Below are 22,621 nucleotides of genomic sequence, written 5' to 3'. Positions count from 1 at the left end.
GGGCCGGAAACAACGGGGAAAATCTCGTGAGAAAAAAAAAATCTCGCGAGAAAAAAAAAATTCTCGCGAGAAAAAAAAATCTCGCGAGAAAAAAAAAATCTCGCGAGAAAAAAAAATATCGAGAGAAAAAATCTCGCGAGAAAAAATCTCTCGCGAGAAAAAAATCTCGCGAGAAAAAAAATCTCGCGAGAAAAAAAAATCTCGCGAGAAAAAAAATCTCGCGAGAAAAAATCTCTCGCGAGAAAAAAAAATCTCGCGAGAAAAAAAAATCTCGCGAGAAAAAAAATCTCGCGAGAAAAAAATCTCTCGCGAGAAAAAAAAATCTCGCGAAAAAAAAATCTCTCGCGAGAAAAAAAAATCTCGCGAGAAAAAAAATCTCGCGAGAAAAAAATCTCGCGAGAAAAAAAAAATCTCGCGAGAAAAAAAATCTCGCGAGAAAAAAAATCTCGCGAGAAAAAATCTCTCGCGAGAAAAAAAAATCTCGCGAGAAAAAAATCTCGCGAGAAAAAAAATCTCGCGAGAAAAAAAATCTCGCGAGAAAAAAAATCTCGCGAGAAAAAACTCCCCAAAAAAAAATCTCGCGAGAAAAAAAAATCTCGCGAAAAAAAAAATCTCGCGAGAAAAAACTCGCGGGAAAAAATCTCGCGAGAAAAAAAATCTCGCGAAAAAAAAATCTCGCGAGAAAAAACTCGCGGGGAAAAATCTCGCGAGAAAATAAATCTCGCGAGAAAAAAAATCTCGCGAGAAAAAACTCGCGGGGAAAAATCTCGCGAGAAAATAAATCTCGCGAGAAAAAAAAATCTCGCGAGAAAAAAAAATCTCGCGAGAAAAAAAAAATCTCGCGAGAAAAAAAAAATTTCGCGAGAAAAAATCTCGCGAGAAAAAAAATCTCGCGAGAAAAAAAATCTCGCGACAAAAAAATTTCGCGAGAAAAAAAAAATCTCGCGAAAAAAAAAATCTCGCGAGAAAAAACTCGCGGGAAAAAATCTCGCGAGAAAAAAAATCTCGCGAAAAAAAAATCTCGCGAGAAAAAACTCGCGGGGAAAAATCTCGCGAGAAAATAAATCTCGCGAGAAAAAAAATCTCGCGAGAAAATAAATCTCGCGAGAAAAAAAATCTCGCGAGAAAAAAAATCTCGCGAGAAAAAGAAAATCTCGCGAGAAAAAAAAATTTCGCGAGAAAAAAATCTCGCGAGAAAAGAAATGTCGCGAGAAAAAATCTCGCGAGAAAAAAATCTCGCGAGAAAAAAAATCTCGCGAGAAAAAAAATCTCGCGAGAAAAAAAATCTCGCGACAAAAAAATTTCGCGAGAAAAAAAAATCTCGCGAGAAAAAAAATCTCGCCAGAAAAAAAAATCTCGCGAGAAAAAAATCTCGCGAGAAAAAAAAAAATCTCGCGAGAAAAAAATCAATCTCGCGAGAAAAAAATCTCGCGAGAAAAAAAATCTCGCGAGAAAAAAAATCTCGCGAGAAAAAATCAATCTCGCGAGAAAAAAATCTCGCGTGGAAAAATCTCGCGTGGAAAAAACACGCGTGGAAAAATCTCGCGTGGAAAAAGCACGCGTGGAAAAAACACGCGTGGAAAAATCTCGCGTGGGAAAAACACGCGTGGAAAAAACACGCGTGGAAAAATCTCGCGTGGAAAAAACACGCGTGGAAAAATCTCGCGTGGAAAAATCTCGCGTGGAAAAATCTCGCGTGGAAAAAACACGCGTGGAAAAAACACGCGTGGAAAAATCTCGCGTGGAAAAATCTCGCGTGGAAAAAACACGCGTGGAAAAATCTCGCGTGGAAAAAACACGCGTGGAAAAATCTCGCGTGAAAAAATCTCGCGTGAAAAAATCTCGCGAGAAAAACTCGCGTGAAAAAATCTCGCGAGAAAAAATCTCGCGTGAAAAAATCTCGCGAGAAAAAAACTCGCGGGGAAAATCTCGCGTGGAAAAACGCGCGGGGAAAATCTCGCGTGGAAAAAATCTCGCGAGAAAAAAATCTCGCGTGGAAAAATCTCGCGAGAAAAAATCTCGCGAGAAAAAAATCTCGCGGGGAAAAAATCTCGCGAGAACAAAACTCGCGGGGAAAAATCTCGCGAGAAAAAACTCGCGGAGAAAAATCTCGCGGGGATAATCTCGCGGGGAAAAAAATCTCGCGAGAAAAAACTCGCGAGAAAAATCTCGCGAGAAAAAATCTCGCGGGGAAAGATCTCGCGAGAAAAAACTCGCGAGAAAAAACTCGCGAGGAAAAATCTCGCGAGAAAAAATCTCACGAGAAAAAAACATGGGTGAGAAAAACAGGGGTGGGGGTCGCGGGAGGGGGCTCGGGTGGGGGGGGTGGGCTGGGGTGGGGGGGTCACGCGTGGGGGGTCGCGTGGGGGTGGGTGGGCTGGGGTGGGCGGGGGTCGCGTGGGGCGGGGCTCGGGTGGGGGGGCTCGTGTTGGGGGGTCACACGGGGGGGATCTCGCTTGGGGAGTGGGCTCGGGTGGGGGGTGGGGGGGCTTGGGTGGGGGTCTCACGTGGGGGGGCCTCGGGTGTGTGGGGGGCTGGGGTGGGGGGTTCACGCATGAGGGGGGGCTCGGGTGGGGGGGTCTTGGGTGGGGGGGGTCGCGTGGGAGGGGGCTGGGGTGGACGGGGGGTCGCGTGGGGGGGGTCGCGTGGGGAATGGGCTGGGGTGGGGGGGGGGTCACGTGGGCGGGGGGCTCCGTGGGAGGGGGGTCGCGTGGGGGGGGACTAGGGTGGGGGTGGGGGGGCTGGGGTGGGAGTCTCACGTGGGGGTGCTCGGGTGGGTGGGGTCGCGTGGGGGGGTGGGCTGGGGTGGGGTGAGGGGTGGTCGCGGTTTTTGGGATTTCTCCCCCCCCAATAAATCCGATCCCTCGTTCCCTCCCACGAGCCCGAATTTGGGTTCAATAATTTCGTGAATTCTTTGGGTCTTTATTGGGGTTCCACAGTTTTGGGGGTCCTCAGTTTTTGGGTTCCACAATTTTGGGGTTCCCCAGTTTTTGGGTTTCCCCAATTTTGGGGTTCCCCAGTTTTGGGGTTCTCCGGTTTTTGTGGTTTTGGGGTTCCCCAGTTTTGGGTTCCCCATTTTTTGGGGTTCTCAGTTTTTGCGGTCCCTATTTTTTGGGGTTCCCCAATTTTAGGGTTCTCAGTTTTTGGGGTTCCCCAATTTTGGGTTCCCCAGTTTTTGTGGTTTTGGGGTTCCCCATTTTTTGGGGTTCTCAGTTTTTGGGGTTCTCAATTTTTGGGGTTCCCCAGTTTTTGGGGTCCCCGGTTTTTGGGGTTTTGGGTTTTTTGGGTTCTCAGTTTTGGGATTCCCCAATTTTGGGGTTCTCAGTTTTTGGGTTCCCTGTTTTTTTGGGTTCTCAGTTTTTGGGGTTCCCCAGTTTTGGGGGTTCCAAGTTTTTGGGGTCTTGCAGTTTTGGGGTTCCCCATTTTTGTGGTTTTGGGGTTCCCCAGTTTTGGGATTCTCAGTTTAGGGGTTGCACAATTTTGGGTTTCCCCATTTTTTGGGGTTCCCCAATTTTGGGGTTCTCAGTTTTTTGGGTTCTCAGTTTTTGGGGTCCCCCATTTTTTGGGGTTCCCCAGTTTATTTTCTGGGGTTCTCCAGTTTTGGGTTCCACAGTTTTTGGGGTTCCCCATTTTTTGGGGTTCCCCAGTTTATTTTTTGGGGTTCCCCATTTTTTGGGGTTCCCCAGTTTATTTTCTGGGGTTCCCCAGTTTCGGGGCGCCCCTCACACGGCGTGCTCGGCGCTGGGGTGCAGCAGCCACCGCTCCTGGGGGTCCCCAAATCCCGGGGGGGTCTCGGGGCCGCCGCCCCCCCCCTCGGAGCTGCTCTTGGGGGGGGGGATCGGGGGGTCCAGGGGGTCCCCCAGGGGGTCCCCGATGTCCTCCAGGGGCTGGAACTGCATCTCCTCCTTGGCCAGGCTGTGGGAGAGGGGAGGGTCACCCCAAAAACCCCAAAAAATCCACTCCAGGTCACCCCAAAAACCCCAAAAAACCTCCCTGGATAACCCCAAAAACCCCAAAAAATCCACCCTAAAAACCCCCCAAAAAACCTCCCTGGATAACCCCAAAATCCTCTAAAAATTCCACCTCCAAAAACCCCAAAAACCTCCAAAAAATCCACCCCAAAATCCTCCAGAAAACCTCCCCGGGTCACCCCAAAAAGCCCCAAAAAACCTCCTTGGATAACCCCAAAACGTCCAAAAAATCCACCCCCAAAAACCTCCAAAAAACCCACCCCAAAAAAACCCCAAAAACCCCGAAAAATCCACCCCCAAAAACCCAAAAAAACCCACCTTAAAAACCTCTCCGGATAACCCCAAAACCCAAAAAAAATCCACCCCAAAAACCCCAAAAACCTCCAAAAAATTCACCCCAAAACCCCCCAAAAAACCTCCCCGGGTCACCCTAAAAACCCCCAAAAAACCCACCCCAAAAACCTCAAAAAATCTCCCTGGATCACCCCAAAAACCTCGAAAAAACCCACCCCAAAAAAACTCCCCAAACCCTCCCCAGGTCACCCCAAAAACCCCAAAAAAACCTCCCCAGGTCACCCCAAAAACCCAAAAAAAACCTCCCTGGATAACCCCCAAAACCTCCAAAAAATCCACCCTAAAAACCCACCAAAATATCCACCCCCAAAAACCTCCAAAAAACCCACCCCAAAATCCTCCAGAAAACCTCCCCGGGTCACCCCAAAAACCCCACCCCAAAAAAACTCCCAAAATCCTCCCCGGGTCACCCCAAAACCCCCCAAAACCCTCCCTGGATCACCCCAAAACCCCCAAAAACTCACCCCAAAAACCCCTGGGGGGGGAGACTCAGAAGGGTTGGGGGGTCCTGGGATTTTGGGGTCAGGATTTGGGGGAACCCACGGTGGGATTTTGGGGATCTCAGGGTGGGATTTTGGGGGTTCCCAGGATATTTTGGGGTCAGGATTTTGGGATCAGGATTTTTGGGATTTTTAGGTTTTTTTGGGGTTTCTCTCACGTGACATCGAAGGCCGAGGCCCAAAACGCGGGCTGGGGGATCTCAGGGATTTTGTGATCAGGATTTTTTGGGGTTTTTTGGGATTTTGGGGTGTCCCTCACGTGACGTCGAAGGCCGAGCCGCGGAACGCGGGCTGGGGGCTCCCAGGGTGGGATTTTGGGGGTTCCCAGGATATTTTGGGGTTGGGATTTTTGGGGTCAGGATTTTGGGGGTTCCCAGGTTTTTGGGGTTGGGATTTTTGGGATTTTGGGGATTTTGGGGTTTTTTGGGGTGTCCCTTACGTGACGTCGAAGGCCGAGCTGCGGAACGCGGGCTGGTGGATCCCAGGGTGGGATTTTGGGGTTGGGATTTTTGGGGTCAGGATTTTGGGGATCTCAGGGTGGGATTTTGGGGTTGGGATTTTTGGGGTCAGGATTTTGGGGATCTCAGGGTGGGATTTTAGGGGTTTCCAGGATATTTTTGGGGTGTTTCTCACGTGACATCAAAGGCCGAGCCGCGGAACGTGGGCTGGGGGATTTCAGGGATTTTGGGATCAGGATTTTTGGATTTTTTGGGGTTTTTGGGGTCCCTTACGTGACATCGAAGGCCGAGCCGCGGAACACGGGCCGGGGGATCCCAGGGTGGGATTTTGGGGGTTCCCAGGATATTTTGGGGTTGGGATTTTGGGGTCAGGATTTTGGGGGTTCCCAGGTTTTTGGGGTTGGGATTGTTTGGGATTTTTTAGGGTTTTTTGGGGTTTCTCTCACGTGACATCGAAGGCCGAGCCGCGGAACGCGGGCTGGTGGATCCCAGGGTGGGATTTTGGGGTTGGGATTTTTGGGGTCAGGATTTTGGGGATCTCAGGGTGGGATTTTGGGGTTGGGATTTTTGGGGTCAGGATTTTGGGGATCTCAGGGTGGGATTTTAGGGGTTTCCAGGATATTTTTGGGGTGTTTCTCACGTGACATCAAAGGCCGAGCCGCGGAACGTGGGCTGGGGGATTTCAGGGATTTTGGGATCAGGATTTTTGGATTTTTTGGGGTTTTTGGGGTCCCTTACGTGACATCGAAGGCCGAGCCGCGGAACACGGGCCGGGGGATCCCAGGGTGGGATTTTGGGGGTTCCCAGGATATTTTGGGGTTGGGATTTTGGGGTCAGGATTTTGGGGGTTCCCAGGTTTTTGGGGTTGGGGTTTTTTGGGATTTTGGGGTTTTTTGGGGTGTCTCTCACGTGACATCGAAGGCCGAGCCGCGGAACGCGGGCTGGGGGATCCCAGGGTGGGATTTTGGGGTCGGGATTTTTGGGGTCAGGATTTTGGGGGTTCCCAGGTTTTTGGGGTTGGGATTGTTTGGGATTTTTTAGGGTTTTTTGGGGTTTCTCTCACGTGACATCGAAGGCCGAGCCGCGGAACGCGGGCTGGGGGATCTCAGGGATTTTGGGATCAGGATTTTGGGGGTTCCCAGGATATTTTTGGGATTTTGGGGTGTCCCTTACGTGACGTCGAAGGCCGAGCCGCGGAACGCGGGCTGGGGGATCTCAGGGATTTTGGGGTCAGGATTTTGGGGTTCCCAGGATATTTTTGGGATTTTGGGGTGTCCCTTACGTGACGTCGAAGGCCGAGCCGCGGAACGCGGGCTGGCGCTGCCGCGGCGCCGCCGCCGTGTACGGGGCCTGGGCGCAGGCGGAGTCCCAGTAACGATCCCGCTCCAGGGACGGCACCTGGCCGTAGAGCTCGTCCACGGCCAGCATGGACACCTGGGGAGAGATGGACAAATGGACACCTGGATGGACAAAGAGATGGACAGATGGACACCTGTACGGACACCTGCCCGTAGAGCTCGTCCACGGCCAGCATGGACACCTGGATGGACAGAGAGATGCCTGTACAGACAGACAGACACCTGTACAAACACCTGGATGGACAGAGAGATGGACAGATGGACACCTGGACGGACACCTGCCCGTAGAGCTCGTCCACGGCCAGCATGGACACCTGTACGGACAGAGAGACACCTGTACGGACAGAGAGATGGACAGATGGACACCTGGATGGACAGACAGACACCTGAACTGACAGACAGACACCTGTACAGACACCTGTACAGACACCTGGCCATAGAGCTCGTCCACGGCCAGCATGGACACCTGGATGGACAGACACCTGGATGGACACCTGGATGGACACCTGGATGGACACCTGTACAGACACCTGTACGGACAGACAGACACCTGTACAGACACCTGTACAGACACCTGTACAGATAGAGAGACGGACAGATGGACACCTGGATGGACACCTGGATGGACAGATGGACACCTGTACGGACAGCTGTACAGACACCTGTACAGACACCTGCCCGTAGAGCTCGTCCACGGCCAGCACGGACACCTGGATGGACAGATGGACACCTGCATGGACAGACAGACACCTGGATGGACAGATGGACACCTGTACGGACAGAGGGATGGACAAATGGACACCTGTACAGACACCTGTACGGACAGACAGACACCTGTACAGACAGACAGACACCTGTACAGACACCTGTACGGACAGACAGACACCTGTACAGACAGATGGACACCTGTACAGACACCTGCCCGTAGAGCTCGTCCACGGCCAGCATGGACACCTGTACGGACAGACAGACACCTGTATGGACACCTGGATGGACAGATGGACACCTGTACAGATAGAGATGGACAGATGGACACTTGTACGGACACCTGTACAGACAGACACCTGTATGGACAGACGGACACCTGTAAGGACAGCACCGCTCACACACCTGAGCCCCTCCCCACTCACCTGAGCCCCCCCCACACTCACCTGAGCCCCTCCCACTCACCTGATCCCCCCCCCCCCACTCACCTGACCCCCCCCCCCTCACCTGGAAGTTTCGGTCGATCAGGGTGTTGGTCTCGAAATCATCATCATCCTCCCCGAAGGGGTTAATGAGCTGCTCGGCCACCTGCGGGGGATCCAGGTGTCACCTGGGCGTGTCACCTGGGCGTGTCACCTGGGCGTGTCACCTGGGCGTGTCACCCGGGCGTGCCCCGCCCCCCGGGCAGGTGCGCTCACCTTGAGCCAGCCCACGTAGAAGAAGAACTGCAGCAGGGTGAACACGGGCACGCCCAGGTCCAGCTCGTGGCCCGCGTAGCCCTGGGCGGGGTCCAGGAACTGGCGCCCGATCAGGCAGGTGAGGAAGAAGGTGTACACGGCGATGGTCACCACCTGGGGGGGCAGAGTGTGACCCCTGTGTGACCTCTGACACCGTGTGACCCCCCCTCAGGTGTACACGGCGATGGTCACCACCTGGGGGATGGGGTGTGACCCCTGTGTGACCCCTGACACGTGACCCTGTGTGACCCCTGTGTGACCCCCCAGGTGTACACGGCGATGGTCACCACCTGGGGAGCGGGGAGCGTGACCCCTGTGTGACCCCTGTGTGACCCCTGTGTGACCCCCCAGGTGTACACGGCGATGATCACCACCTGGGGGCAGTGTGACCCCTGTGACCTCTGACACCGTGTGACCCCTCCCATGTGATCCCCCCAGGTGTACACGGCGATGGTCACCACCTGGGGAGGGGGTGTGACCCCTGTGTGACCCCTGTGTGACCCCTGTGTGACCCCCCAGGTGTACACGGCGATGGTCACCACCTGGGGAGGGGGGCGTGACCCCTGTGACCCCTGTGACCCCTCCCATGTGACCCCCCAGGTGTACACGGCGATGGTCACCACCTGGGGGGGGGGTGTGACCCCTGTGTGACCCCTGTGTGACCCCTGTGTGACCCCCCAGGTGTACACGGCGATGGTCACCACCTGGGGGGGGAGGTGTGACCCCTGTGACCCCTGTGTGACCCCTGTGTGACCCCTGTGTGACCCCCCAGGTGTACACGGCGATGGTCACCACCTGGGGAGGGGAGTGTGACCCCTGTGTGACCCCTCCCCACGTGACTCCACCATGTGACTCCACCACGTGATTCCTCCCCATGTGACCCTCCCATCTGACTCCTCCCACTTGATTCCTCACCATGTGACTCCACCATGTGACTCCATCATGTGACTCCACCACGTGACTCCTCACCATGTGACTCCACCATGTGACTCCTCCCCATGTGACCCCTCCCATGTGACTCCCACGTGTCAGCCCAGCCCTGGCCAGGTGCTCTCAGGTATGTCCCACTGCTCCCAGTCCGTACCTGTGTGTCCCCCAGGTGTCCCCAGGTGTCCCTTCACCCCCCCAGGTGTCCCCTTACCCCCACAGGTGCCCCACAGGTGCTCCCAGGTGTCCCCAGGTGTCTCCTCACCCCCTCCAAGTGTCCCTACAGCCCCCCAAGGTGCTCCCAGGTGTCCCTTCACCTCCCCAGGTGCTTCCAGGTGTCCCCAGGTGTGTCCTCAGGTGCCCCCCAGGTGTCCCCAGGTGTCCCTTCGCCCCCCCCAAGTGCTCCCCAGATGTCCCCAGGTGTCTTCTCAGGCCTCCCCGGGTGTCCCCCAGGTGTCCCCTTACCCCCCCAGGTGTCCCCAGGTGTGTCCCAGTGCCCCCAGTGCTCCCAGTCCGTACCTGGGTGTACCCCAGCCCCCCCCAGGTGTGTCCCAGTGCTCCCAGTGCTCCCAGTCCGTACCTGGGTGTCCCCCAGGTGTCCCCAGGTGTACCCAGTTCCCCCCCAGGTGTGTCCCAGTGCTCCCGGTGCTCCCAGTCTGTACCTGTGTGTCCCCCAGGTGTCCCCAGGTGTTCCCTCACCCCCCCCCAGGTGTGTCCCAGTGCTCCCAGTGCTCCCAGTCCGTACCTGGGTGTATCCCAGTCCCCCCGCCAGTGCTCCCAGTGCTCCCAGTCCATACCTGGGTGTTCCCTCACCCCCCCCAGGTGTGTCCCAGTGCTCCCAGTGCTCCCAGTCCGTGCCTGGGTGTCCCCAGCCCCCCCCCAGGTGTGTCCCAGTGCTCCCAGTCCGTACCTGGGTGTCCCCCAGGTGTTCCCTCACCCCCCCCCAGTGCTCCCAGTGCTCCCAGTGCTCCCAGTCCGTACCTGGGTGTACACCAGCCCCCCCCCAGGTGTGTCCCAGTGCTCCCAGTGCTCCCAGTCCGTACCTGGGTATACACCAGGTGTGTCCCAGTGCTCCCAGTGCTCCCAGTCCGTACCTGGGTGTCCCCCAGGTGTCCCCAGGTGTTCCCTCACCCCCCACCAGTGCTCCCAGTGCTCCCAGCCCGTACCTGGGTGTACCCCAGGTGTCCCCAGGTGTCCCTTCACCTCCCCAGGTGTGTCCCAGTGCTCCCAGTGCTCCCAGTCCGTACCTGGGTGTACCCCAGCCCCCCCCCAGGTGTGTCCCAGTGCTCCCAGTGCTCCCAGTCCGTACCTGGGTGTACCCCAGGTGTCCCCAGGTGTGTCCCAGTGCTCCCAGTGCTCCCAGTCCGTACCTGGGTGTACCCCAGCCCCTCCCCAGGTGTGTCCCAGTGCTCCCAGTGCTCCCAGTCCGTACCTGGGTGTACCCCAGGTGTCCCCAGGTGTTCCCTCACCCCCCCCCAGGTGTGTCCCAGTGCTCCCAGTGCTCCCAGTCCGTACCTGGGTGTACCCCAGGTGTCCCCAGGTGTCCCCAGGTGTGTCCCAGTGCTCCCAGTGCTCCCAGTCCGTACCTGGGTGTACCCCAGCCCCCCCCCCAGTGCTCCCAGTGCTCCCAGTGCGTACCTGGGTGTACACCAGTGGCACGCTGATCCAGTCGTAGTGGAACAGGAGGCTGCAGTGGGCCCGGAACCGGTTCAGCTCCTGGGGGGCAGGGGGGGATTGGGGATTGGGGGGGTCCCAGGGGGGCTCGGGGGGTGGGGTTGGGGGGCTCAGGGGGGTCAGAGGGGTTTAGGGGCAATTGGGGGGGCTCAGGGGGGCAGCAGGGGGGGTTTGGGGGGCTCAGAGGCGTTTAGGGGGGGTGGGGGGGGTCTCAAGGGGAATTTGGGGGGGGTCCCAGGGTGGTTTTGGGGTCCCAGGGGGTTGAGGTCCCTGGGTGGTTTTGGGGGTGTCCTGGGGGTGTTGGGGGTCCCGGGTTTTGGGGTCCCAGGGGGTTTTGGGGTGCCGGGTTTTGGGGGTCCTGGGGGGAGTTTTGGGGGTCCCGGGTTTTGGGGTGCCGAGGGGTCCCAAGGGTTTTGGGGTCCCAGAGAAGGTTGTGGGGGTCCTGGGTTTTGGGGTCCCGGTTTTGGGGTCCTAGGGAGGATTTTGGGGTCCCCGGTTTTGGGGTGCCGGTTTTGGGGTCCCAGTGTGGATCTTGGGGTCCCAGTGTGGATTTTGGGGTGCTGAGGGTTCCCAGGGTGGTTTTGGGGTCCCAGTTTTGGGGTCCCAGTGCCGATTTTGGGGTCCCGGTTTTGGGGTCCCGATTTTGGGGTGCCCGGTTTTGAGGTCCCAGTGTGGATTTTGGGGTCCCGGGTTTTGGGGTCTCGGTGTGGATTTTGGGGTGCCCGGTTTTGGGGTCCCAGTGTGGATTTTGAGGTGCCTGTTTTGGGGTCCCAGTGTGGATTTTGGGGTCCCGGTGTGGATTTTGGGGACCCGGTTTTGGGGTCCCAGTGTGGATTTTGGGTCCCAGTGTGGTTTTGGGGTCCCAGTGCCGATTTTGGGGTCCCGTTTTGGGGTCCTGGTTTTGGGGTCCCAGTGTGGATTTTGGGGTCTCAGTGTGGATTTTGGGGTCCCGGTGTAGATTTTGGGGTCCTGTTTTGGGGTGCTGAGGGGTCCCAGGGAGATTTTGGGGTCCCAGGGAGGATTTTGTAGTCCCGATTTTGGTGTCCGGGTTTTGGGGTCCTGTTTTGGGGTGCTGAGGGGTCCCAGTGCCGATTTTGGGATGCCGGTTTTGGGGTCCCAGGGGGTTTTAGGGTCCCGGTTTTGGGGTCCCGATTTTGGGGTGCTGGTTTTGGGGTCCCAGTGGGATTTTGGGGTCCCAGTTTTGGGGTGCTGAGGGTTCCCAGTGTGGATTTGGGGTCCCAGATTTTGGGGTCCGGGTTTTGGGGTCCCAGTGCCGATTTTGGGGTCCCGGTGGGATTTTGGGGTCTGGGTTTTGGGGTGCGCACCTCCATGAGCAGTTTGAGGGCGCAGTCGTCCCGGACCCGCCCCTCGCGCCGCGCCTGCCCCGCCAGTGTGGATTTTGGGGTCCCGGTTTGGGGGTCCCAGGGGGATTTTGGGGTCCCAGTGTGGATTTTGGGGTGCTGGTTTTGGGGTCCCAGTGTGGATTTTGGGGTCCCAGGGGGTTTTGGGGTCCACACCTCCATGAGCAGTTTGAGGGCGCAGTCGTCCCGGACCCGCCCCTCGCGCCGCGCCTGCCCCGCCAGCGCCCCGAACCAGGCGCAGGGAACCCAGAACTTGTTGTAGGGCGAGCGCAGCCCCTCCAGCCGGCGGCGCTCCTCGCGCGTCAGGAACCCTGAAAAACCGGGGGGGACCCCAAAATGAGGGGGGACCCCGAAAATGGGGACAGCCCGAAATGGGGGGCAGCTCCTCGCGCGTCAGGAACCCTGGAAAACCGGGGGGGACCCCAAAAATGGGGACAGCCCAGAAATGGGGACACCCAAAAAATGGGGACACCCTGAAATGGGGACACCCTGAAATGGGGACACCCAAAAAATGGGGACACCCAAAAAATGGGGAAACCCCAAAAATGGGGACACTGAAAATAGGGAAACCCCGAAATGGGGACACCCAAAAAATGGGGAAACCCCAAAAATGGGGACCCCAAAAATGGGGAAACCCCAGAAATGGGGACACTGAAAATGGGGACAGCCCGAAATGGGGAAACCCCAAAAATGGGGACACTGAAAATGGGGACACCCCAAAAATGGGGACAGCCCAGGACTGAGGGGACACCCCAAACCTGAGGTGTGACCCCTGAACCCAGGGAATGGCGGTCAGTGATGAGTCCCAGCCTGCACTGGGCGGTCAGTGGTGGGGAATGGTGGTCAGCGATGGTCAGTGATGGGGAGTAGTGGTCAGTGGTCACTCAGTGGTCACTCATGGTCACTCACCGGCCTGCACCAGGTGGTCAGTGGTGGGAAATCTCTTGTAGACCGGCGTGCTGACCGCCCGCAGCACCAGGGGTCAGTGATGGTCAGTGATGGGGAATGACAATCAATGACAATCAATGACATTCAATGGTAGTCAATGGCTGTCAGTACGGGTCAGTGGTCACTCATGGTCACTCACCGGCCTGCACCAGGTGGTCAGTGGTGGGGAATCTCTTGTACGCGGGCGTGCTGACCGCCCTTAGCACCAGGGGTCAGTGATGGGCAGTGATGGTCAATGACAGTCAGTGATGGTTAATGGCAATCAATGGCTGTCAGTACTGGTCAGTACCGGTCAGTGGTCACTCATGGTCACTCACCGGCCTGCACCAGGTGGTCAGTGGTGGGAAACCTCTTGTACACGGGTGTGCTGACCGCCCGCAGCACCAGGGGTCAGTGATGGGCAGTGATGGCCAATAACAATCAATGACAGTCAATGGCAGTCAATGGCTGTCAGTACTGGTCAGTACCGGTCAGTACCGGTCAGTGGTCACTCACCGGCCTGCACCAGGTGGTCAGTGGTGGGGAATCTCTTGTAGACCGGCGTGCTGACCGCCCGCAGCACCAGGGGTCAGTGATGGTGTGTGATGGTCAGTGACAGTCAATGACAGTCAATGGTGGTTAATGGTGTTAATGGCTGTTCTGTACTGGTCAGTGGTCACTCACCGGCCTGCACCAGGTGGTCAGTGGTGGGAAATCTCTTGTACACGGGTGTGCTGACCGCCCGCAGCACCAGGGGTCAGTGATGGGCAGTGATGGTCAATGATGGTCACTGACAGTCAATGACAGTCAATGGTGGTTAATGGTGTTAATGGCTATCAGTACTGGTCAGTACCGGTCAGTGGTCACTCACCGGCCTGCACCAGATGGTCAGTGGTGGGAAATCTCTTGTACATGGGTGTGCTGACCGCCCTTAGCACCAGGGGTCAGTGATGGTGTGTGATGGTCAGTGATGGGGAATGGCAATCAATGACATTCAATGGCAGTCAATGACAGTCAATGGTGGTTAATGGCTATCAGTACCGGTCAGTGGTCACTCATGGTCACTCACCGGCCTGCACCAGGTGGTCAGTGGTGGGAAATCTCTTGTACACGGGCGTGCTGACCGCCCGCAGCACCAGGGGTCAGTGATGGTCAATGACAATCAATGACATTTAATGGCAGTCAATGGCAGTCAATGGAAGTCAATGGCTATCAGTATGGGTTAGTGGTCACTCAGTGGTCACTCATGGTCACTCACCGGCCTGCACCAGGTGGTCAGTGGTGGGAAATCTCTTGTAGACCGGTGTGCTGACCGCCCACAGCACCAGGGGTCAGTGATGGTCAGTGATGGGGAATGACAGTCAATGGTAGTCAATGGCTGTCAGTACCAGTCAGTGGTCACTCAGTGGTCACTCATGGTCACTCACCGGCCTGCACCAGGTGGTCAGTGGTGGGAAATCTCTTATACACAGGTGTGCTGACCGCCCTGAGGACCAGCAGCGCCGCCAGGCTCCCGTAGCGCAGCAGCGTCCGGCGCAGGAGCCGCCCCCGCGCGTCCGCCCCGTGGACACTCCCGGCCACGGCCACCATCAGCCCGTCCGGGGCCGGCACCGTCCGGAACTGACCCCACCAGCGCTCCAGCACCAGCGCCACGTAGAAACCTGCGGGGGGGACTGGGATGGGACTGGGGGGACTGGGAGGGGATTGGGAGGGGATTGGGAGCACTGGGGGGGTACTGGGATGGGACTGGGGGGACTGGGAGGGGACTGGGAGAGGATTAGGGGTACTGGGAAAGAACTGGGAAAGGACTGGGAGGGCACTGGGATGGGACTGGGGGCACTGGGAGAGGACTGGGAGGGACTGGGGGGACTGGGATGGGACTGGGATGGGACTGGGAGGGGTACTGGGAGGGACTGGGAGTACTGGTGGCACCGTCCGGAACTGACCCCACCAGCGCTCCAGCACCAGCGCCACGTAGAAACCTGCGGGGGGGACTGGGGTGGGACTGGGAGGGACTGGGAGCACTGGGACGGGACTGGGATGGGACTGGGGGGACTGGGATGGGACTGGGAGGGGACTGGGATGGGACTGGGGGGACTGGGATGGGACTGGGAGGGGACTGGGATGGGACTGGGGGTACTGGGAGGGACTGGGGAAACTGGGATGGGACTGGGGGGGACTGGGATGGGACTGGGGGGACTGGGAGGGGCACTGGGGGGGACTGGGATGGGACTGGGAGGGGACTGGGGACATTAGGAGGGAACTGGGAGGGGACTGGGAGCACTAGGAGGGTCTGGGAGGGGACTGGGAGGGGACTGGGGGAACCGGGGGGGATTGGGAGGGGACTGGGAGTATTGGTAGGGGTACTGGGAGCTCTGGGAGGGGACTGGGGGGCACTGGGACAGGACTGGGAGGGGACTGGGGGCATTAGGAGGGGACTGGGAGGGGACTGGAGGCACTGGTAGGGGTACTGAGAGCACTGGGAGGGCACTGGGGGGACTGGGAGGGGACTGGGGGTACTGGGAGGGAACTGGGATGGGACTGGGAAGGGACTGGGATGGCACTGGGGGGACTGGGAGGGGACTGGGAAGGGACTGGGGGTACTGGAAGCACTGGGAGGGGTCACTGGGGGCACAGGGAGAGGACTGGGATGGGACTGGGGGTACTGGGAGGGAACTGGGAGGGAACTGGGAAATAGTGGGGGATGCCAGGGGTGTCCTGGGGGGTCTCAGGGGGGGTCCCAGGGGGGTCTCAGAGGTCTCTGGGGTTCCCGGGGGTCTCTGGGGGTCCCTGGGTGGGTCCCGGGGGTCCCAGGGTTCTCTCGGGGGGTCCCGGGGGTCTCTGGGGGTCTCTGGGGGGTCCCTTGGGGGTCCCGGGGTTCTCTCAGGGCGGTCCCGGGGGTCTCAGGGGGGGTCCCAGGGGGGTCTCGGGGGTCTCAGGGGGTCTCAGGGGGGGTCTCTGAGGGTCCCGGGGTTCTCTCAGGGGGTCTCAGGGGTCCCGAGGGTCTCTGGGGGGGTCTCAGGGGGGTCCCTGGGGGGGTCCCGGGGGTCTCAGAGGTCTCTGGGGGGTCCTGGGGTTCTCTCAGGGGGTCTCGGGGGTCTCAGGGGGGTCTCTGGGGGTCCCAGGGGGGTCCCGGGGGTCCCGGGGGTCCCTGGGGGGGGGTCTCAGGGGTCTCTCGGGGTCTCACCGAGCACGAAGGACACCGGGATCAGGTTCGCGGATTTGTCGCAGTAGAGCGCGAGCTTCTCGAACAGGCGGCGCTGGGCCTCGGACAGCAGGAACCTGGGGACACAAATCTGTCATTGTCACCGTGCTGGGGACACCAAACTGTCACTGAGACCCCCCCAGTGTCCCTCGGACAGCAGGAACCTGGGGACAGAAAAGTGTCACTGTCACCTCCCTGGGGACACCACAGTGTCACTGAGTCCCTCCCCGTGCCCCTCGGACAGCAGGAACCTGGGGACAGAAAAGTGTCACTGTCACCTCCCTGGGGACATTAAAGTGTCATCGTGACCCCCCCCAGTGCCCCTCGGACAGCAGGAACCTGGGGACAGAAATCTGTCACTGTCACCGTGCTGGGGACACCACGGTGTCACTGTGACCCCCCAGTGTCCCTCGGACAGCAGGAACCTGGGGACAGAAACCTGGCATTGTCACCTCCCTGGGGACACAAAACTGTCATTGTCACCGTGCTGGGGACACCACGGTGTCACTGTCACCTCCCTGGGGACACCACAGTGTCACTGTCGCCTCCCTGGGGACATGGAACTGTCATTGTCACTGTCCTGGGGGACACCAAAGTGTCACTGTGACCATCCTGGGGTCGCTGTCCCTGTCCCTGTCCCCGGCCCCACTGTCCCCCCTGTCCCGCCATCTCCCTGCGTCCCACCTCGATGTCCCCGTGTCCCCACACCTGTCCCCAGGTGTCCCCAGGTGTCCCCTCACCTGTAGGCCAGACTGAGCTCCAGGTGAGTGATGTCCCCATGTCCCCATGTCCCTCAGGTGTCCTCAGGTGTCCCCAGGTGTCCCCAGGTGTCCCCTCACCTGTCCCACACCTGTCCCCTCACCTGTAGGCCAGGCTGAGCCCCAGGTGAGTGATGTCCCCATGTCCCCGTGTCCCCAGGTGTCCCCAGGTATCTCTCACCTGTAGGCCAGGCTCAGCCCCAGGTGAGTGATGTCCCCATGTCCCCGTGTCCCCAGGTGTCCCCTCACCTGTCCCACACCTGTCCCCAGGTGTCCCCAAGTGTGTCCCCTCACCTGTAGGCCAGGCTCAGCCCCAGGTAGGCCGCCAGGAAGAGCAGCAGTTCCCGGTACAGCAGTTTGTAGATGCTGCCCTGGGTGTCCCTGTGTCCCCAGGTGGGTGATGTCCCCGTGTCCCCAGGTGTCCCCATGTCCCCAGGTGTCCCCAGGTGTGTCCCCTCACCTGTAGGCCAGGCTCAGCCCCAGGTAGGCCGCCAGGAAGAGCAGCAGTTCCCGGTACAGCAGTTTGTAGATGCTGCCCTGGGTGTCCCCGTGTCCCCATGTCCCCAGGTGTCCCCAGGTGTCCCCTCACCTGTCCCCTCACCTGTAGGCCAGGCTCAGCCCCAGGTAGTCCGCCAGGAAGAGCAGCAATTCCCGGTACAGCAGTTTGTAGATGCTGCCCTGGGTGTCCCCGTGTCCCCATGTGTGTCTCACCTGTCCCACACCTGTCCCACACCTGTCCCCAGGTGTCCCCAGGTGTGTCCCCTCACCTGTAGGCCAGGCTCAGCCCCAGGTAGGCTGTCAGGAAGAGCAGCAGTTCCCGGTACAGCAGTTTGTAGATGCTGCCCTGGGTGTCCCTGTGTCCCCGTGTCCCCAGGTGTGTCTCACCTGTCCCCAGGTGTCCCCTCACCTGTCCCCTCACCTGTAGGCCAGGCTCAGCCCCAGGTGAGTCATGTCCCCATGTCCCCGTGTCCCCCAGGTGTTCCCTCACCTGTCCCCAGGTGTCCCCGTGTCCCCATGTCCCCAGGTGTCCCCAGGTGTCCCCAGGTGTGTCCCCTCACCTGTAGGCCAGGCTCAGCCCCAGGTAGGCCACCAGGAAGAGCAGCAGTTCCCGGTACAGCAGTTTGTAGATGCTGCCCTGGGTGTCCCCGTGTCCCCATGTCCCCAGGTGTGTCTCACCTGTCCCCAGGTGTCCCCAGGTGTGTCCCCTCACCTGTAGGCCAGGCTCAGCCCCAGGTAGGCTGCCAGGAAGAGCAGCAATTCCCGGTACAGCAGTTTGTAGATGCTGCCCTGGGTGTCCCCGTGTCCCCATGTGGGTGATGTCCCCGTGTCCCCAGGTGTCCCCATGTCCCCAGGTGTCCCCAGGTGTGTCCCCTCACCTGTAGGCCAGGCTCAGCCCCAGGTAGGCCGCCAGGAAGAGCAGCAGTTCCCGGTACAGCAGTTTGTAGATGCTGCCCTGGGTGTCCCCGTGTCCCCATGTCCCCAGGTGTCCCCAGGTGTCCCCTCACCTGTCCCCTCACCTGTAGGCCAGGCTCAGCCCCAGGTAGTCCGCCAGGAAGAGCAGCAATTCCCGGTACAGCAGTTTGTAGATGCTGCCCTGGGTGTCCCCGTGTCCCCATGTGTGTCTCACCTGTCCCACACCTGTCCCACACCTGTCCCCAGGTGTCCCCAGGTGTGTCCCCTCACCTGTAGGCCAGGCTCAGCCCCAGGTAGGCCGTCAGGAAGAGCAGCAGTTCCCGGTACAGCAGTTTGTAGATGCTGCCCTGGGTGTCCCTGTGTCCCCGTGTCCCCAGGTGTGTCTCACCTGTCCCCAGGTGTCCCCTCACCTGTCCCCTCACCTGTAGGCCAGGCTCAGCCCCAGGTGAGTCATGTCCCCATGTCCCCGTGTCCCCCAGGTGTTCCCTCACCTGTCCCCAGGTGTCCCCGTGTCCCCATGTCCCCAGGTGTCCCCAGGTGTCCCCAGGTGTGTCCCCTCACCTGTAGGCCAGGCTCAGCCCCAGGTAGGCCACCAGGAAGAGCAGCAGTTCCCGGTACAGCAGTTTGTAGATGCTGCCCTGGGTGTCCCCGTGTCCCCATGTCCCCAGGTGTGTCTCACCTGTCCCCAGGTGTCCCCAGGTGTGTCCCCTCACCTGTAGGCCAGGCTCAGCCCCAGGTAGGCTGTCAGGAAGAGCAGCAGTTCCCGGTACAGCAGTTTGTAGATGCTGCCCTGGGTGTCCCCGTGTCCCCAGGTGTCCCCAGGTGTCCCCAGGTGTGTCCCCTCACCTGTAGGCCAGGCTCAGCCCCAGGTAGGCTGTCAGGAAGAGCAGTAATTCTCGGTACAGCAGTTTGTAGATGCTGCCCTGCGTGTCCCCGTGTCCCCAGGTGTGTGATGTCCCCGTGTCCCCAGGTGTCCCCAGGTGTGTCTCACCTGTCCCCAGGTGTGTCCCCTCACCTGTAGGCCAGGCTCAGCCCCAGGTAGGCCGCCAGGAAGAGCAGCAATTCCCGGTACAGCAGTTTGTAGATGCTGCCCTGGGTGTCCCCGTGTCCCCAGGTGTGTCTCACCTGTCCCCAGGTGTCCCCAGGTGTGTCCCCTCACCTGTAGGCCAGGCTGAGCCCCAGGTAGGCCGCCAGGAAGAGCAGTAATTCTCGGTACAGCAGTTTGTAGATGCTGCCCTGGGTGTCCCCGTGTCCCCAGGTGGGTGATGTCCCCGTGTCCCCAGGTGTCCCCAGGTGTCCCCAGGTGTGTCCCCTCACCTGTAGGCCAGGCTCAGCCCCAGGTAGGCCGCCAGGAAGAGCAGCAGTTCCCGGTACAGCAGTTTGTAGATGCTGCCCCTCCACAGCAGCAGCAGTTGGGAGAAGCCCCCGAAGCGCGCGGTGGCCACGCGGGACGTGTAGGTGACGGTCATGGCCCGGGGGTGGCACCTGCAGGGACACCTGGGGGACAGCGGGAACACCTGCAGGGACACCGGGAATACCTGAGTGACACCGGGAACACCTGGGGGACACCTGCAGAGACACCAGGGACATGTGAGTGACACTGGGGACACCTGTGGGACACTGGGCGAGACCTGCGGGGACACCTGGGGGACACCAGGGACACCTGTGGGACACTGGGGACAGCAGGAACACCTGCAGGGACACCGGGGACACATACAATACACTGGGTGGCACCTGTGGGGACACGTGGGGACACTCGGGGACACCCTGGGGACACCCTGGGGACACTTGAGGACACCTGGGGACACCTTGGGGACACTCAGAGACACCCTGGGCACACTTGGGGGACTCTTGGGGACACCTGTGGACACCTGCGGACACTTGGGGACGCCCTGGGGACACTCGGGGGCACCTTGGGGACCTCTCCAGCACCTTGGGGACACTCGGGGGACACTCGGGGACACCCTGGGGGTACTCGGGGACACTCGGGGGACACTCGGGGACACTCGGCAGCCCCCTGGGGACTCTTGGTGACACCCTGGGGACACTCGGGGACACCGTGGGGACACCCAGGGGACCGCCCCAGCACCTTGGGGACACCTCAGGACACTCGGGGACACCCTGGGGACTCTTGGGGACACTCGGGGGACACCTGGGGACACTCGGGGACACCCGGGGGACCCCCCTAGCACCTTGGGGACACTCTGGGGACACCCAGGGGATACTTGGGAACACTCGGGGACACCCTGGGGACACTTGAGGACACCTGGGGACACCTTGGGGACACTCGGGGACTCTCGGGGGACACTCGGGGACACTCAGGGACACCCAGGGGACCGCCCCAGCACCTTGGGGACACTCGGGGACTCTCGGGGACACCCTGGGGACACTCGGGGACCCTTGAGGACATTTGGGGACACTCGGGGACACTTGGGGACACCCTAGGGACCCCCCCAGCACCTCGGGGACACCCTGGGGACACTCGGGCACACCTGGGGACACTCGGGGACACTCGGGGATACCCTGGGGACACCCCCAGCGCTTTGGGGACACCTGGGGACACCCTGGGGACCTCCCCAGCACCTTGGGGACACTCGGGGACACCCTGGGGACACTGGAGGACACTCGGGGGACACCTGAGGACACCTTGGGGACCCTCCCAGCACTTTGGGGACACCTGGGGAGACTCAGGGACACCTGGGGACTCTTGGGGATACTCGGGGACTCTCGGGGGACACTCGGGGATACCCTGGGGACACTCGGGCGACACTCAGGGACACCTGGGGACACTCAGGGCACCCTGGGGACACTCGGGGACACCTGCTGACACTTGGGGACACTCGGGGACTCGGGGACACCGTGGGGACACCCAGGGGACCCCCCCAGCACCTTGGGGACACCTGGGGACACCCTGGGGACTCTTGGGGATACTCGGGGACTCTCGGGGACACTCGGGCACACGCTGGAGACACTCGGGGACACCTGGGGACACTCTGGGAACCCTCCCAGCACCCTGGGGACACTTGGGGACACCTGGGGACACCCAGGGGACCCCCCCAGCACCTTGGGGGCACTCTGGGGACTCTCGGGGACACCCTGGGGATACTCAGGGACACTTGGGGACACCCTGGGGACACTTGGGGACACCTGGGGACTCTCGGGGACACCCTGGGGACACTCGGGGGACACTCGGGCACACCCGGGGACACCTGGGGACTCTCAGGGACACCCTGGGGACACTCGGGGACACTCGGTGACACTCGGGGGACACTCGGGCACACCCTGGGGATACTCAGGGACACTTGGGGACACCCTGGGGACAATTGGGGACACCCTGGGGACAATTGGGGGCACCTTGGGGACCTCCCCAGCACCTTGGGGACATTCGAGGACACTCGGGGGACACCTGAGGACACCTTGGGGACCCTCCCAGCACTTTGGGGACACTCGGGGACTCTCGGCGACACCGTGGGGACACCCAGGGGACCGCCCCAGCACCTTGGGGACACCTCAGGACACTCGGGGACACCCTGGGGACACTTGGGGACACCTTGGGGACCTCCCCAGCACTTTGGGGACACCTGGGGACACCCTGGGGACACTCAGGGACACCTTGGGGACACTCGGGGGTACTCGGGCACATCTGGGGACACTCGGGGGACACTCGGGGACCCTTGAGGACACTCGGGGACCCTTGAGGACATTTGGGGACACTCGGGGACAGTTGGGGACACCCCGCCACCCCCCGTCCCGTCGCCCCCCCCTCACCTGCGGGCTCGTGGCCACCGCGCCGCGCTCTGCGGCCACCGGGCGGGGCCGGGGCTTAAATCGGGGCCGGGGGGGGGGACAGGGGACAGGGGGGAGGGGGGAGGGGACAGGGGGGAGGGGACAGAGGGGGACAGGGGGGAGGGGACACAGGGGACAGGGGGGGAGGGGACAGAGCGGGGGAGGGGACGGGGGGGGGGAGGGGAGGGGGTCGGGTCCGGTCCGGGAGCGGCAGCGCCGGTACGGGGGGGTGGGGAGGGGGAATTGGGGAAGGGGGATTTTGGGTCTGGGGGGTTTATTTGGGGTCTGGGGGGGTTATTTGGGGTCTGGGGGGGTAGTTTCGGGGGTCCTGGGGGCTGTTTGGGGTCTGGGGGGGTTGTTTTGGGTCTGGGGGATTTGGGGAGGGGGGAGATTTGGGTCTGGGGGGGTTGGTTTGGGTCTGGGGAATTTGGGGAGGGGGGAAATTTTGGGGCAGGGGGGCGTTTGGGGAGGGTTTTTTTTTGGGGGC

At 60.1% G+C, this 22,621-nt stretch overlaps 1 protein-coding gene across 1 annotated transcript; it reads right to left on the bottom strand.

The window, feature by feature from the left end:
• Positions 1-3,722: 3,722 nt before the first annotated feature.
• On the bottom strand, positions 3,723-19,885 carry BEST2 (bestrophin 2). Its single transcript, XM_033083673.1, has 9 exons — positions 19,666-19,885; positions 16,160-16,254; positions 14,400-14,633; positions 12,202-12,356; positions 10,649-10,726; positions 8,045-8,197; positions 7,854-7,934; positions 6,566-6,717; positions 3,723-3,915 (listed from the first exon to the last, which is right to left on the bottom strand). Exons 1-9 carry the CDS (start codon positions 19,815-19,817, stop codon positions 3,723-3,725), a joined length of 1,293 nt encoding a protein of 430 aa, XP_032939564.1. The 5' UTR covers positions 19,818-19,885.
• Positions 19,886-22,621: the final 2,736 nt, after the last annotated feature.

This window comes from Catharus ustulatus, chromosome 33, assembly GCF_009819885.2.
Source record: "Catharus ustulatus isolate bCatUst1 chromosome 33, bCatUst1.pri.v2, whole genome shotgun sequence".
Lineage (NCBI taxonomy): Eukaryota > Metazoa > Chordata > Aves > Passeriformes > Turdidae > Catharus > Catharus ustulatus.
This window is presented reverse-complemented; position numbering and strand designations above follow the sequence as displayed.